A 15,383-nucleotide genomic window follows, 5' to 3' on the forward strand; every position below is an offset into this window, starting at 1 on the left:
TAAGTAGTTTTCTTTGCAAGTCAAGAAAAATAAAAGTCTATCAAAGGACTACGCACGCATTGGTCAGGGCAGATCGAGGCAGAGCAGGGCAGGCTGACAGCTAACCGCTGATAACATGCGCAAGCGGAATACATGACAAAGAGGAGGATAATAATGTTGGCCTTAAATTCTTTGTGTTTCAAAAATATGATACGATTGACAATAATGAGAAGAAGAGCTTAATTAAATTTCTAATATATTGATTGAGAGTTGTGTGTGTGATTTGCTTTTGTATTTTTAAAGTTTATTTTGAAAACAATACATTTAATTATAGCCTTTTCTTAAACACGAAATTTATTTCAAAGTTTTCTCCGTTTTTGATTTTTACCGAGGTGTGTTGTTTTTTCGTGGTGGTGGTGATGGTGGTGGAATATACTTTTTCTTGGCTTCCAGTTTTTGCATGCCTCCTCTTCTCAATCTTTGCTTAATTTTTCCATTTTTGTTTTGTTTTGTTTGTTTAGTAATCTACTACGTGTGTTGATTTTGTATTTTTGTTTACATTTATTTTTGTTTTGTTTTTTTAATTATATTTGAGTTAGTTCAAATCTTGATCTAAGGGATGTATTATGTTGTATGGATGTTGTAAGTAGCTTAAGTGGTTGAACATTGTTGTATTCTTGGACCACTTTGGTGGTAGCAATCCTCGTCTTCTTCGTAAGCTTGGTGATGATGCTGGCGTTGATTATTGTGTGGACCAAGCTCCTCCTGTAAATATCAAACAAAAATGAGGTTTGTACGAATTTCAAAATATATAATTTCAAGAATTTATTGATTTATAAAAGATTAGAAATGAAACTTACCAAAGTAACAACTTCAGCATCAATTGGAATAGATACTTCTTGCCTTGGTGGTAAGCACTGTTCGAGAGCTGGAAGAACAGCAACTGGTAGGGTATCGGGGAAGTTCACCTCGAATTGGATGATCAATCGACCCTTTTCCATTGGATTTTTGTAGAGTGGCACACCCTCTTCCATAATACACTTGGCATGCTGGTGTTTGATAACCTCGCCGGGTGGCGAAGTAATGACCAAATCACGATTATCTAATGTCTTGATCACTCGCTGGAATCCGCACAGAGCCTCAACCAATTCAATTGGCATTTTCAATGTTAGATCATCGCCCACGCGTCTATACACTGCGTGTTCCTTCTCCTCCAACAGAATAATAATGTCGCCGGGCTGCAAATCTGGCTCGTGATCACCTTCGCCATTGAAGACAATCTTCTGGCCGTTGCGCATACCCTTCTCGATGTGAACTTCCAAGACTTTACGCTCCCGAACGGTCTTGCGGCCATTACACTGTTTGCAACGATCCTTCTCCGAGATAATCTCACCCTGGCCCATACATTTGCGACACACCTGTTCAATGTGCTGCACCATACCGGGTCCGATTTGTTGAACGCGGGTCTCGTAGCCGTTACCTCGGCACACGTCACACTTGCCGACTGCACCTTTCTTGCCACCACGTCCTTCACATTTTTCACAGATAACGTTCTTTTGCAGAGCCAATTTACGTGTGGTTCCGTTGTAGATCTCCTCTAACTGAACGCCCATCTGATGAATGACGTCCTTGCCTCGACGCTCTCGCCGCCTTCCACCTCCGCCGGTTCCGAAGCCGCCGCCAAAGAACTTCTCGAAGAAGTCCATTGGGTTGCGCATATCACCGGCATCGTTGCCTCCCTTCTTGATGGCTGACTCACCGCCTTCGTCGTAGATCTGGCGTTTGTCGGTGTCCGAGAGAACTTCGTACGCCTGCGAGATGGCCTTGAATTTCTCTCCCTCATTGGGATTCTTGTCGGGGTGGTATTTCAGGGCGAGTTTTCTGTAGGCTTTCTTTAGCTCTTCGGGGGAGGCATTGGGCTTAACACCAAGCAGATCGTAGTAACCGGTTTCTTTTACCATTGTTCTGCTTTTTAGTTGTCCTTAAATGTGTGTCGGCGGTTGTGTGTGAGATTAGTTCTAGAAAACAGAAAAAACAAAAGGAATTTAATTAATTATTCAATTTAAACCAACCACAAAAAACAATAAATATATTCAGGCACACCTATTTAATTGATTGCTGACGTAAAAAGGCGAAATTAAAAGTGGTATCTATATAAAATAGCTCATTAAGTCTGTGTGTGTTTGTCATCACGTTTTCAGCGAGGTGTGAAATATAATTGACAACAGACAAACAGGAAATTAGATTTTGATGGGAAGAGAAATCTACAAGTGGTGCGCAGGAGGGGGATTTATTTATGCACTCGTAGTACTCGAGAAAATGTGCATCGGAAGCAACTTTGATATTTTGAACGTTATTCAGTTCACACCTTAGTTAAAGGTCGGCGGATTAATTTAAAAATAAAATACATCAAACTTTTAAATAGCCGTCTAAAAATAGAGAATTGTAGCAAAAGCCTGTTAGAAATAATTTACTCAAGACGTAGCAGGTACGCATTGCATTTTCCCCCAAAAAGGAAGCAGTGAATGAATGACTTCCTTTGGATGGATCTTATTCGAATAAGATGGTGAGTGTCAAAAAGACCGATCGCCCAAATCGTTTTAATATCGAAAAAGGTGATGATACATTTTATTTATATATGATTTCAATGCAATTGGAAGGAGAAACGGGCGCGCTTTGCGAAGGTCACGTCAAGTTTAAGTTATAGTTCCACACCTAAGAAATGTAAGGGTCTTCCCTATTGATTTAACTATTTATAGCAAATAATAAAAAATTTTGAGACAATAAATGACGGAATTTATCATATCAATGGGATGCAAGAAGTTTCGCAAACGCAAGGGTAAACTTGCATGATTTAGGCTACGAACCTCTGACTCGTGAGTATATTCCCTAGAATTGTCGATTGTCCCGTACGAAAGCTACTGTAGCTCTCTTTTCTTGCAAAAAAGCTATTGGTAATAAATGGGGTTTACAGCCCAGAATCACGCATTGGCTATACACATCGGTAATAAGACCGATTTTAACGTACGGTGTGGCAGTATGGTGGACTGCTTTAGAGAAAGGTATAAACAGGGATAAGTTAAATAAAGTCCAACGTTCAGCCTGCCCATGTATAAACGGATCGCTTCGCACGACCCTGTCTGCAGCACTGGACACCTTGCTCTACCTTACACCTCTTGTCATATTTAGCAAACAAATAGCTGCAAGCTCTGCTATTCGCCTCAATGCTTCGTCGCAGTGGACTAACAACAACATTGGCCACTCCGTAATTCTAAGGTACTTAGAATCAATTCCAAAAAACACAGACTACACCATCCCATAACTACAATTCGACAGAAACTTCTTGATTTCTATACCTACCAGATCTTTTTGGGAGGATAGGACATTCTTGGAGGATGAGTCAATAAATTTTTACACAGATGGCTCAAAAACCAAAGAAGGGGTTGGTGGAGGTGTGTACTCTGAACGACTGAAATTAAGTCTCTCATTCCGCCTTCGCAATCATTGTAGCGTGTTCCAGACGGAACTTTTGGCGATAAAAGAAGTCTTGGCTCAAAGAAAACGTGATATCAACATCTGATATGATAATATTCACCTTTGCTGGGTGCCGGGCCATAGAGACATTCCAGGTAACTGTAAGGCAGATGAACTCGCCAGGAACGGTACAGTACAGCCCATCCTACCATGTTTGGCAAGTACTGGTATACCAATCCCTACTTGTAAACTGTTGCTAATGCAAGACGCTGCGAGGAGAGCAGGCACCAGGTGGAACAACATCTCCACGTGTCAAGTCACAAAAAACATCCAGCCACTGGATTTAAAACGTTCAAGGTGCTTGCTCTCTCTCTAGCTCGAAAACGCAAGAATTAGAGAGTTCTTCTTTAACGATCTTAATCATATCAGTATAATCAGCCTCTCACGTTTCGTAAGGGACTCTAACTGGTTCCATTGAGCTTAGGAGGAAGCCTCAAGATTCGTGTGGTATCACAATGGGCCATTAAACTGGCCTAAGTGTGTCAGTTTCCATCTTGGACAGCCACTATAACCTAATCTAACCCGTACGAAATTGTTTCTCATTTCCATTCACATAAAGAAATAATTGGTGGTAAGAGCTTTGGGATAATGATACTGAAAAAAGGAGACCCCTTCAATGCACCAACTATAGAGGAATCAGTCTACTTAACATCGCTTACAAAATCTTCTCTGCTGTAGTATTTTATGTGAACGTCTAAAGCCCATCGACAACACCCTAATAGGTCCTTATCTAAGTGTGGCTTTAGATCATAAAAGCCCACAATTGATCAAATATTTACATTAAGACAGATTTTAAGACGACAGAAAAACCCAAGAACATCAAATCGACACCCACCTTCTCTTAATCCATTTTAAGGCCGTATAGGAACTGCATACAACCATACCTAGTTTTAACAGGCTTGCCATGGAGAATTCGAGCTGCTCTATAAATGTTGAAAACGACATAACTGAAACTTTCCATAGATGTCAAAAAAGGTTTTAGATGTTAGTGAGGCGCTGTCATGCTTCCACGTTATCTCTTAAAAGTCTGCCCAAGTAATCCTATATGCTGATGACAACTCAGCGTAATGTCAATGGAGCTTTTGCGTTTATTGAAATGGAGGCAGAAAAATAAGTTCACAGTTAATGCGGGCAAAAGTCTCTGGCCGCCATAAATGTAGAAAACAACACCAGCGCTGAGATCAATTGAATAGTAAAGCCTTCTCCTCCCAAACAAAAGAAGTATCGCTATAAAAGACCCTAATCATACCCGTCCTGCTTTACGGTGCAGAAGCTTACTATGACAAAAGTTGATGGAAGTACCTTGGGTCGTTTTGAGAGAAATGTTTTTCGTGTGATCTACGCTTAGAAGGTGAGTGATGAAGAAAAAGATGGAACCACGAGCTGAACGGACTGGACACCGACGTAGACTTAGCCAAAAGAAAACCAATGCTACTGAAGTCTTCGAATCCATAATCACAGGACGGGTGCGGATCAGATGGCACGAGGATCGAGTTATATGGAGAAATATTTTGAGTAGGGCTCTAATTTCTTCAGGACTGCAGCGCCACTAAGTAAATGACTAAGAGTTTTGGGACGAATAAAAATGTAATCGTTAAAATAAACGTTTATTCAAGCGCATCGCGCGCATTGTGCTCATTTTATGGTAGACGTAGTGGCCTTCTAAGTCCACTCTTTAACGTTTGGTGGCCAAATTTGAGACGACCGGTTCAGTTAACAATGAGCCAACACCCAGAAACGCAAAATCGGCCAAGAACATCGCCGCGGTCCGTGCATGAATGGCCGTGTTAACGAGCAAAATTGCCGTATATGTGACCGGCACCAACCCATGCAAGGTTTACCAGGCTATAATTCAACCTCAAAAAGTAACCGTTTGATGTGGAGTTTGGGTAATTGGTTGGTACTTTTTTGAAAACGACGTTAGTGAGGAGGTCATCGTCAAGAGAGAGCGCTAACTAATGATGATGACGATGATAACTAATTTCTTATGGTCTAAATTGAACCATATGGACCTAGACGACATGTGGTTCCAGCAGGACGGCGCTACGTGCCATACAGCAAACGCCAAGATTGACATTTTCCATTAACGATTTGGGAGTAAGGGTGATTTGCATTGGTAACCAAGGTCATGTCATTTGATCTATGCGGAAGCATCATTGAAAATTCAACTACTCGGACTCTTGCCACCGTAAGAAGCTGAGGCAGACATTTGATTGATTTCATATTTCACACTTAATGGCATACATTCGCCTTTCAACATTTACCCCCGCCCTTATTAAAAAAAACCCTTATAAACCCTACAAAAATCAGACTAAGTTGAAAAAATAAAATGTTTTTATGAAGAAAATGTGTTTTTTAAATTGATCTTCGCAGGTTCTTACCGTAAAGAAAAGGTTTTGAGACTCTCATCCCGATAAAAAGCTCTGAGTGAAAGTGGAAATAAATTAGCATAAATAAGACAAAGAGTCAATATTGGAACCGAAATTTACACAACAATGTCCAGATCTACACATTAACGGTTGCAAGTAGTTAAGTTCAATAAGAAGTAGTGGTAATTTGGTCTTACTAATGACCTTGGCTTAATAGGTTTATCTACAAAGCTTGTTGAGTAAATTTCTATATAATCGAGATGGTTTTAGTATACAAATATTCTTAAAGTGTCTTAAGAACATATTTAAGAAACATATTCAGAGAAAATAGAGTCTCTGCTTGATGCACGTGTCCACATACGAGTACACGTGCTTCATGTGAAATTGATGGATTCGTTCGTTCATGAACTGGACATGTGCGTCTTTTGCAACTAAATCAATCCCCTTCTACTTAAAAGGATCTTTAAACGCATACATTTTGATGGAACAATCATTTTTTACATGGTTCAAGGTACCTCCATTAAAAAAAAATATATTTTAACAAAAGTTTACCCAACGTCAAATACAAACAAAAAGGTTTTCCAATAAAAAAAAACACGGTGGGTGGAGGGATGGTTTTGTTGTGATGGAACTTAACAAATATTGTGGGGGCGAGAGGTTTTTAACGAAATTATTTATTCACTTGAAAGACACATGATGTAACTGCAGATGATTGGCATGAGTGAATTTATGAAAACAAACAAACGTATTGAGGATATATCGTGAATATCTACAATGTTCCCTTGAAAAATGTTCCTCCTTTAAAAATGGAATCGTAAATTACATTCAGAAGCTTCTTTGGAAATTAAGTAATAACAGGAAACACAAATGTTCAAGGATATTTAAAATTTAATTTAAATTCGAGTGAAACTCATGGAACCGTAAGAAAAAACGGAGCCCTGGGGCACATGATCGTTTATTTTGTGGAAACCGGTTTTAAGCGCATCCAATACAACTTGAATTGAACGCTGCGAAAGGTAATTTCGAACTTAACAAAGAAGAGATTCATAAATACCAACTGCACGCATTTTCAAAAATAGAACTTGATGACAAACTCTATCAAATGCCTTTGAAATATTAAGTGGAATAATCTTTTATTCTCCAAAACAATGTACAAATTAGTTCCATTGTTCAGTGGAACACTTGCTACGAAATTAATCCTGTCGGTCATTAAGAAGCATTCCTTCTTCAATATATTTCTTTAGCTGGAAATTTGTCAGCGTTTTCATGACCTTGGAAAGAAGGGATGTAAATGCAATTGGACGATAGTTGGAGAGGGAGGAGGATTCGCCGTTTTTAGGGCAGCCAAGACAAATGCTGTTTTCGATATACTCGGAAAGAGACCAGTAAAACAGGACTGATGGAAAAGCTTTAACAGTGGTTTGGAAAATTGAATTCACAGCAAACTGTGCTGCAAGTCAATTGACTTTATCAATCGAGCTTACAAAAGGAGATTCATTGAAAACGAGCGTCGCTCGGTGCCGACGTTGAATTAGTGTTAAAAACATTTTTTACAAATGACAAGAAATGTTTACTACCTCTGAGACAATGTAGTATTTTTTGACGTTATTTTTGGTCATGAAAAAATTTAATGCGTCGAATATGTCAGTTACAGGTCTTTCTTAACTTATTACAGTTTTCCTCAGTGGGGTTGGATTTGTAAATCCAGAAATTTACATTCTTCATTCTAATGTCTTCCGATTAAAAAAATCGTTTGGAATTGTTTTCAGGGTTCTATTTATCGATCGATCTCATAACTTAGTAACGATATTTGGTAATAGTCAAGTCTATTTGCTGATACGATACTTATACAATTTATGTTGCAAATACATACACAAACTTAAACCTAAAGACAGTTTATGAGTAAGGAGCACATACAATATTTAAGTATCTATAAGATAAGAATTTTAAACACTCGTAAGTATATTTCTTTGAACATTCGGAGTTATTATTTTTAACCGCATTTAAGATTTTAAAAAATTAATGCAAATTGTTTTTTAAAATTCTGGATACTAGTGAAATCTCAGAAGTTGGAATTCCTCTGGTAAAACCTATTTCGATTTGAAAGCTGTTCTTTTTGGCTCGATTAAAAATGTGAGTTTGTTTTTCATGGCATTACGTTCATCCAGTGGTTCAATCAATGAGACGCTGACAGCTGTTAAATACATATGGAGTCGTTTGCATTCAATTGGACGTCCCAGCAGCTTTAAAAGACCCAAAACATGTTGTCAAAATAATAGTAGTGCCTAAAAGTACATAACATTAGTTAAAATAACGATGGTTCTACTCTTACAAATTTAATTTCTTTCATGTCAAAGTTTGTAACACGATCAATAATGACTAATTGTACTGCAATTTTAAAATAAAAAAGAATGTGCCACAAAAGTTGTCATTGACCTTAGGTAATTCTCTTTAATGTTTAAAACTATAGTTGTAAGTGATTATTGCAAAACTCATATTATTAAATATTTACTTTTTGTTAAAAAGTAACCGTTTAATTTAAACAATTTTTTGAACCAAAAAAATTGGGTCGTTTTAATTTAATTTTAAGTGTGAAGAACAAAACATTGCAGTGAGGAAATACGGCTACGAAAAGTAGGAAAAACTTATTTGCAAATTCAAGGTTCAAGAGGATGCTCCCCTGCAATGATTGACAACGCCCTAAAATACACCGAAAGACCCAAAACGCCTTGCCAGAGAGTTTCACGATCGTGTCGTAAATGATAGGTGTATTTTCTCCCGGATGAGTAAAAGGTCGGTGGATTGAGCGGGTCACTCCATAACGGATAGCTTCTTCTGCGCAAACCATAATTTTGCCTTTTTTGACGTATGCTGAGGGTTATTGTCTTGTTGGTATACCCAAACCAACGGCATTTCCTCTTCAGCATAGGGTAACATAACCAAATACTCGGTTTCATCCATTATACCCCCGATGGGATAAATAGGCCGAAACCGGAACTCTGTTTTTATAGTGTATCGTGGATCGTTTGCTGCATTTTGGGGTCTTCTCACATATTCTCGACGACCGGACCCTTGGATCCAAAAAAGACGACTTTGCTTTCATCGCTCCAGAGAACATTTCTTTTCTTGCCATTTTCTATGCGCTTTGGCAAACTCCATTCTCCGTGCCACATACCCTTTCGTCAAGAATGGTACCTTACGTGACCTTCGGTCTGGTAACTTAGCTTCTACAATACGTCTTCGTATTGTGACAGCACTAACAGACATTCGAACATCATTTCTTATTTCCCTAGAGCTTATGGAAGGGTTCTGTTTTGCTAACTGAACAAATTTCTGTCAGTTCTTTCAGTAGTTTTCCTTTTTGGGCCTCGCTTTTCCGGTTTATTTTGCCATTTTAGGGCGTTGCTGACCATTTTTGCTGAACAGCCTAGGATGTCTTGAATATTTTGGTAGGTTCTTCCCTCCAAACTCATTTTACTAATAAGTTTTCGAATTTCTTCGAAGTGCTTTTACCGTCCTATTGTTTATTTTTGAGCTAATACTTATTAAATTTTTATATCCTAGTATGTTACAAATACTTAAAACTTTAAATAGTAAAATGTTTATTTACCGAAAAATAAAAATTAATTTTAAATACTTTTTAATTATAAAATCAAAAGCACTGGTATTTTTATAAACACTATATATTCAGAGAGCTTAAAGTAATGTGTGTTTACCGGGAAAAGTAGAGTATAACTTCAAGCCAAATATTCTCTAATATGAAAATGAAAGACCGTTAGATGCAAGTCACATCTTATTTTTTTCAATCCAATAAAGTGTAACCAGCACTACTATTTTTATGAACACAACTGTACGTAAGACGTCCATGCAATAGGTAAAATTGCGGGCCCAATACATTTAATCGAAGGCTAAACGGCTCTAAATTAATGCGCCTCTTATAAAATGCCACTTAAATGTGTATTGCAACAAGACAACGACCCAAAGCACACAAGTCGAGCAGCAAAAGGATAGTCCCAAGTGAACGGAATTGAGAACTTATGGGAGATATCAAGGGAGAAAGCGAAGCCTACGAACCATGGAACGTAGGTATGTAAATAAAATAAGAATGTAGATGTGTTTTATTTATAATAGTTTCCTGAAAATAAGATCTGTATAACACTTTCCCAAGGAATTAGCCCACTACAAATTTTTTTTTGAATACAGTTGTAAATAAATGTATGTACGTACCAAGTTACTTAAAAGTTATGTGTGACTTGACTACTAACAAGATGAATAATACGAATCAGAAAATGGACCTAAGTAGTTGAAGTCTCTTTTTTAATCTGAACTTGCCCATTGTCTTGTTAGAAATAAAAGCTATCTCTAATTTCTGTAAGCATTTCTTTCTCAATTATGTATAAGACCATAGAAGTTAGCATTCCCTCTCTTTCTACAACACCACTGCCGTTTAACACATTGTATAGTTTTGTTAAATTTCAGAACTTCTCTCTAAGAGCTTTAAACTTTAATCAATCATTAAAGATTATGGGAAACCATTTGACAAATGCCCATTGTTTTCTTTCTTTTTATGGATCTTACAAGTAAAGATACACAAATTTATAATTTTTTAATAAAAATTAAGGACAACTTTTTTTCTCCAAACTTTACTGATTTTTGAAGTTTATTACCATAGGGTACACACATCTACAGTGTTGGTTAAAACAATAGCACTAAATTAAGCTTTATTTTTTTCTCTGAATAAAAGATTTTTGCAGTACCCGTAGCATGATGGTTAGTGCGTTGGACTGTCATGCAAAGGGTCTGGGTTCAATCCCTGCCTGTGCCACCTTAATTTAAAAAAATAATTTTCGCGGGTACTGCCTCTTGCGAGGAATTGACAAATCCTTCAAGAGTAATACTTGTCATGAAAAAGTGCTTTCTCAAACTAGCCGTTCGGATTCGGCCCAAAATTGTAGGTCCCTTCCATTCCTGACAACAGTACTCGCACACAGGAATGGTTGAGAGTTGTAAGTCACTAGGCCCTGGTTCACAACGGACTGTTGCGCCACCCCATTTTGAAAAGATTTTTGCATTTCAACCGCGACAAAACTATAGTACGTACATATTTAATCAACAATAACTTTGTCTCTTTCTACTCTATTATAAATTTTACTGTTATTTAAGATAATTAAAGCTTACACAATAATCATGTTATTGATATAAAGTTCACAGAGTAGTTGCAGTTTTGTTAAGTGTAAAATTTATGAAAATGGCTCGTAACAAATATCCCTCCGATTTAAAAAAAAAAGGATAATTGCGAATTTTAATGCAGGTCAATCGGTGAACATTCCTTCATTTCGCGGATTCAGGTTGCTTGGAAACCAAAAATCGGGGTGAAAGACCAAAAAACAAAAACACTATTTGAGATGATAAGACTATAGTCCGGCTGGTTAAAAAAGACCCTTTTATATCTGAAACAACACTAAGAAGTGAACTAGGCTTGTCTGTATCCAGTAGGACTGTCCAACGAAGAGAGAGCTCTTAGGAAACCATTTATCTCCAAGAAAAACCAACAAGCGAGATTCGCCTTTGCAAAGGCGCACAAATTCCAGACTGTTGCTAAATGGAAGACTGTGTTATTTTCGGATGAATCCAAGTTTAATATGTAGGGTTCCGATGAAAAAAGCAAGTACGCAGGCCTAAAGGCCAAAGATTAAACAAACGTGTCACAAGAGGAACAGTAAAACACGCAGGAGGAAATATTATGGTCTGAGGATGTTTTTCTGGTGCTTGAGTCGGCCCAATTCGTAAAATAGAAGGTATAATGGATTGCTTCATATATAAAGGAAGTAGAGATACCCTTAAAGTGGATATTCCAAAATGACAATGATCCAAAACACACGGCTAAGAAGTGCAAAAATTTTTTTTGTAAAATAAAATCAACCTTTTAAAGTAGCCAGACGAGTCCCCTGATCTCAATCCCATAGAAAATATATGGGACATTGTAGATCGTCGGGTTTATCGGAGTAGCTGCAAGAATAAAGATTCCCTCTTTGCTAAAACAGAAAATGCTTGGAAAAGTATCTTAGCCTCTTAGATGTGAAGTAGTTATTAAAAGTAATGGTTACGCAACTAAATATGGAAAAACAAGTTCTTTCAAGAACAGAATTTAATTATGTGCTTTGGTTTTGTCGCTATTATTTCCAATGCAAAGTTAAATCATTGATTTAAATTGTTTTGTTATACAGTGCGGCTCATATTTATAACTCACTTTAAAAACCGTGAATTTTTGTGTCGATTATAAACAATTTAATTAAAGCAAACAATTAATTTCAAAAACGTATCAAGTGTATTTTTATTTCTTAGTAATACGAAAATAACAAAATTAAAGTGTTTCAGAGTTATAACCCATGGCTTCAACAGTAAATAAAACTAAATGCAAACGGAAACTAATAATTGATTTGAGAACAACCTTCGGCAAGAATCAAGTCAAAAACCCTTGATTTAATCTAGTTATCCAAAAGTTCTGGCTTCATTTTAAGTCATTCCTCACAAAGAGCGTGTTAAGCTCTGATACCGTCTTGTAATATGTCTTTCCTTCCGAGTATAATTCTTCTGACAAAAGCTCCCGAAAGATTTTCAATAGGGTTTACATCGGAACAGCATGCGGGCCAATTCATTACATCAATAGTACTTATTCCCAAACATTAAATTGTTTCTCTGCTGGTATGTATTCTGGCATTATCCTGCTGAAAAATCTAAGGTCTTCCATGGTTATCTGCCAGATAGTACCTTACCACGCGGTATATTTTGCAAAAAAAAAAAGGCTTAAATGAATGAGCCAAAACACTTAAATTGAAACACACTGAATTGGATGTTACTAGGGAGCATTGTGAAAAGGGTTATAAATATGAACAACATCAAATCGTCCGAACAACATAGCTCAGTTAAAATTAAACGGAATTCTCTTGGAAAAAATTAAGCAATTAATTGCGGTACTATCGAACAATCGAAGACTACAAACGATTTCACTTGTAAATTTTCCCTTTGTTATTAAGAGTTTTTGTCAATATTATTGGAGGTTCATTCTCAAATGGAAAAGTGGGTTATAATTATGAAACGCACTGCATTTTCTTTAGTGTAAGAAATGTACATATATTTTGTTTGTAATACAAAAACTAAGGTAACCTAAGCGGATTTAATAAAATTCATTCCTTATTTGAAAATTTATTCTTTGAAACTTAAGTGCTATTGTTTTGTCCGACACTGTATATTTTGTTTGTTTACAACAATAATTTATAAATTCTTACGTAACTAGAAAACCATTTAATTCCAAAAATAGGGCAATCAAAATTGATATCTAGCCAAAATTTGACAAATTTCGAGTATTAGGATGATGCGATCGAAGGCAAAAACCTAACAATAAGATACGAACTGTTATCACTTCCAAACACCTAAAACATTTTTATAAAAAAAAAAAGAAACTAAAACAACACGACAACAAAAAAGACGGAAATCAATTTAAATTTGAGGTTAGGTTATTAGGCCCTAATAACAACAACTAACTATCTCCCAAAGTCACGATGATGATTCACCATGAAATAAATATTTTATTTATTAATTTAACACAACACCATGACAATAGACACCATAAATTTTTAGCTCTGTCATTTGTCGTTTTTCTTGTCTCTGCCATCAAAGACGAGGTTCAAGAGCAGCAGTAGCTTACTCTACACCCGTGTCCACTGTGAAAAACCGACACTAAAATGACTTCCAGACGACAAAACAGAAAAAGAAAAACGATTCGAAATTGCTGAAAAGAAGGAAGAAAAAGGTGTTCTTTGGATTTGGGTTGGCTCTAGGACGAAAACACAAAGGGCTAGGCACACCAGGCGCAGGTGGAAAGAAAAAAGAAAACAAAATGGATAAAACTACCTAAAAACTTTATTTCTCTAGGTCCGAGCTGGGAATGCTGGGAATCAAATCCAAATTTAGAGAAGAAAGAAAATTCAATTCATCTGAAGGTTGGTAATTTTACTTCTTTTTGTCGAAAGTCGGCCTCTATGAAAGAAAAACTAAACTCACTAATCACACACCCGGAAGGGAAAAGTATAGAAAATTCATTGTTTTTCTTTTTTTTTGTTATCTTTTTCTTCGCCTTGTCGTTGCTGTTGCCGTTGTTTTCCCTTTGCCCATTTGCCGTTTTTTTCCTTTTTCTGTTTGCCCATTTTTCATGCCCAGGTTACATCAAATGAAGCACCGCAGCAAGAAACAGCAGGGCAGCAGAAGAGGCGTAAAAGGCAAAGGCAGAAGCAGAAACACACAACATAATATACACCACGTTGCGTACATAACGAAGGTATATATAGAAAGAGAAACAAACGTACAAGAAAAATAAAATAAAAATGATGATATTTAACTCTCCAACTCAACCTCTCCACAGCCTTCACCGCCCCTCTATGTATCAACCTTTTATATAAATAAAACGCAAATGGCAGACGCAAGAGAAAGATAGAATTTTCTATCGAAATCGATTTCTCTGCCCGAGACCCAAACCGAACCCGCACCCGAGAACGAGAGAATGAAATGAAAAATTAAATTTTTCAAAGGCTAATTGTCGAGGAAATCAACGGAAATTGATGTAAACCATCAAACCGATTGAATTCTTTGGGTTTCGCAATTAATTTCTGCCCCAATCAGCTGCGGTTTTTCAGGCATTTGGGCATTTTTAAGTGCGATTTTATAATTTTTCTCTCTCCTCGGCGAACAACGAAAACGAACAATAATGGCCGATGGAATGGAATGAATCGCTAATCGCATGGTTTTTAATTTTTGCACCGTAACGTTCTGTCTTCTGGCGTTTTCTTTTCGCTTACAGGAGTAAAATAAAATTAAGAGTTACATAAACCATTTGCTAAAGATTGCAATTAAACGCAAAATATTTTATTTCAATTTAATTGAACTTACCTTTTTTTGTAATTCGCAAGCGAAAATTTTCTTGAAAAGAAAAAATGAAAATATTCCACAAAGTACGTTCCTTTCCTTTTTTAATTTTTCAAAAAATTCAAGTCGGGGCTGTTCCTCTATTTTCGTTCGTACTTTTTTTTCAAATTGATATTTCACAAATTTTTAAGTGTTTTGAAAAAAAAAAATTCACTTATTTTTCTTTTTTGAAATATTTAAAAATTATAAAATATTCTTTTCACTTCCAGCGAAGTTTCTCACAAAGAAACGTGGTGCATGAGGTTGAATGCTCTCTTCGAACGGATTTTTACAAATGCTGCTTTGAATGCTCGCCTTGGAGGAAAAATAAAATTGAGCGAAAAAATGGTTGCCTTCGGTTCGGTTTCGTTCGATTGTTGGCTGGCGCTGGACATGGACATTGGACAAAACGAGCAAATTCAGGCGAAGCGAAGGGAGTTTTGAATTTTCTAGAAGTTTTAGCGCTGAACGCATGTGATTTTGTATTTTGTGTTGTGCAAATTCGTGATGACGACATCGGGGGTGTGTTCCAAGGGTGTT

General features: G+C 36.8%; 1 protein-coding gene across 1 annotated transcript; it reads right to left on the reverse strand.

Annotated features, from left to right (window-relative positions):
- Window positions 1-242: 242 nt before the first annotated feature.
- Window positions 243-15,204, reverse strand: LOC129953743 (dnaJ homolog subfamily A member 4). The gene is made up of 3 exons (XM_056067155.1): window positions 14,829-15,204; window positions 840-1,997; window positions 243-744 (listed from the first exon to the last, which is right to left on the reverse strand). The coding sequence occupies exons 2-3, from the start codon at window positions 1,938-1,940 to the stop codon at window positions 631-633; spliced, it is 1,215 nt and encodes a 404-aa protein (XP_055923130.1). The 5' UTR covers window positions 1,941-1,997; window positions 14,829-15,204; the 3' UTR covers window positions 243-630.
- Between the last annotated feature and the right edge of the window lie 179 nt (window positions 15,205-15,383).

This window comes from Eupeodes corollae, chromosome 1 (genome assembly GCF_945859685.1).
Source record: "Eupeodes corollae chromosome 1, idEupCoro1.1, whole genome shotgun sequence".
NCBI lineage: Eukaryota > Metazoa > Arthropoda > Insecta > Diptera > Syrphidae > Eupeodes > Eupeodes corollae.

Bases quoted from the DNA above. Each gene is read 5' to 3' on its own strand.
- LOC129953743 (XM_056067155.1), bottom strand. From the start codon at position 1,940: ATGGTAAAAGAAACCGGTTACTACGATCTGCTTGGTGTTAAGCCCAAT. The intron at 745-839 runs GTAAGTTTCATT...TGATATTTACAG, and splicing joins ATGCTGAAGTTGTTACTTTG to GAGGAGCTTGGTCCACACAA.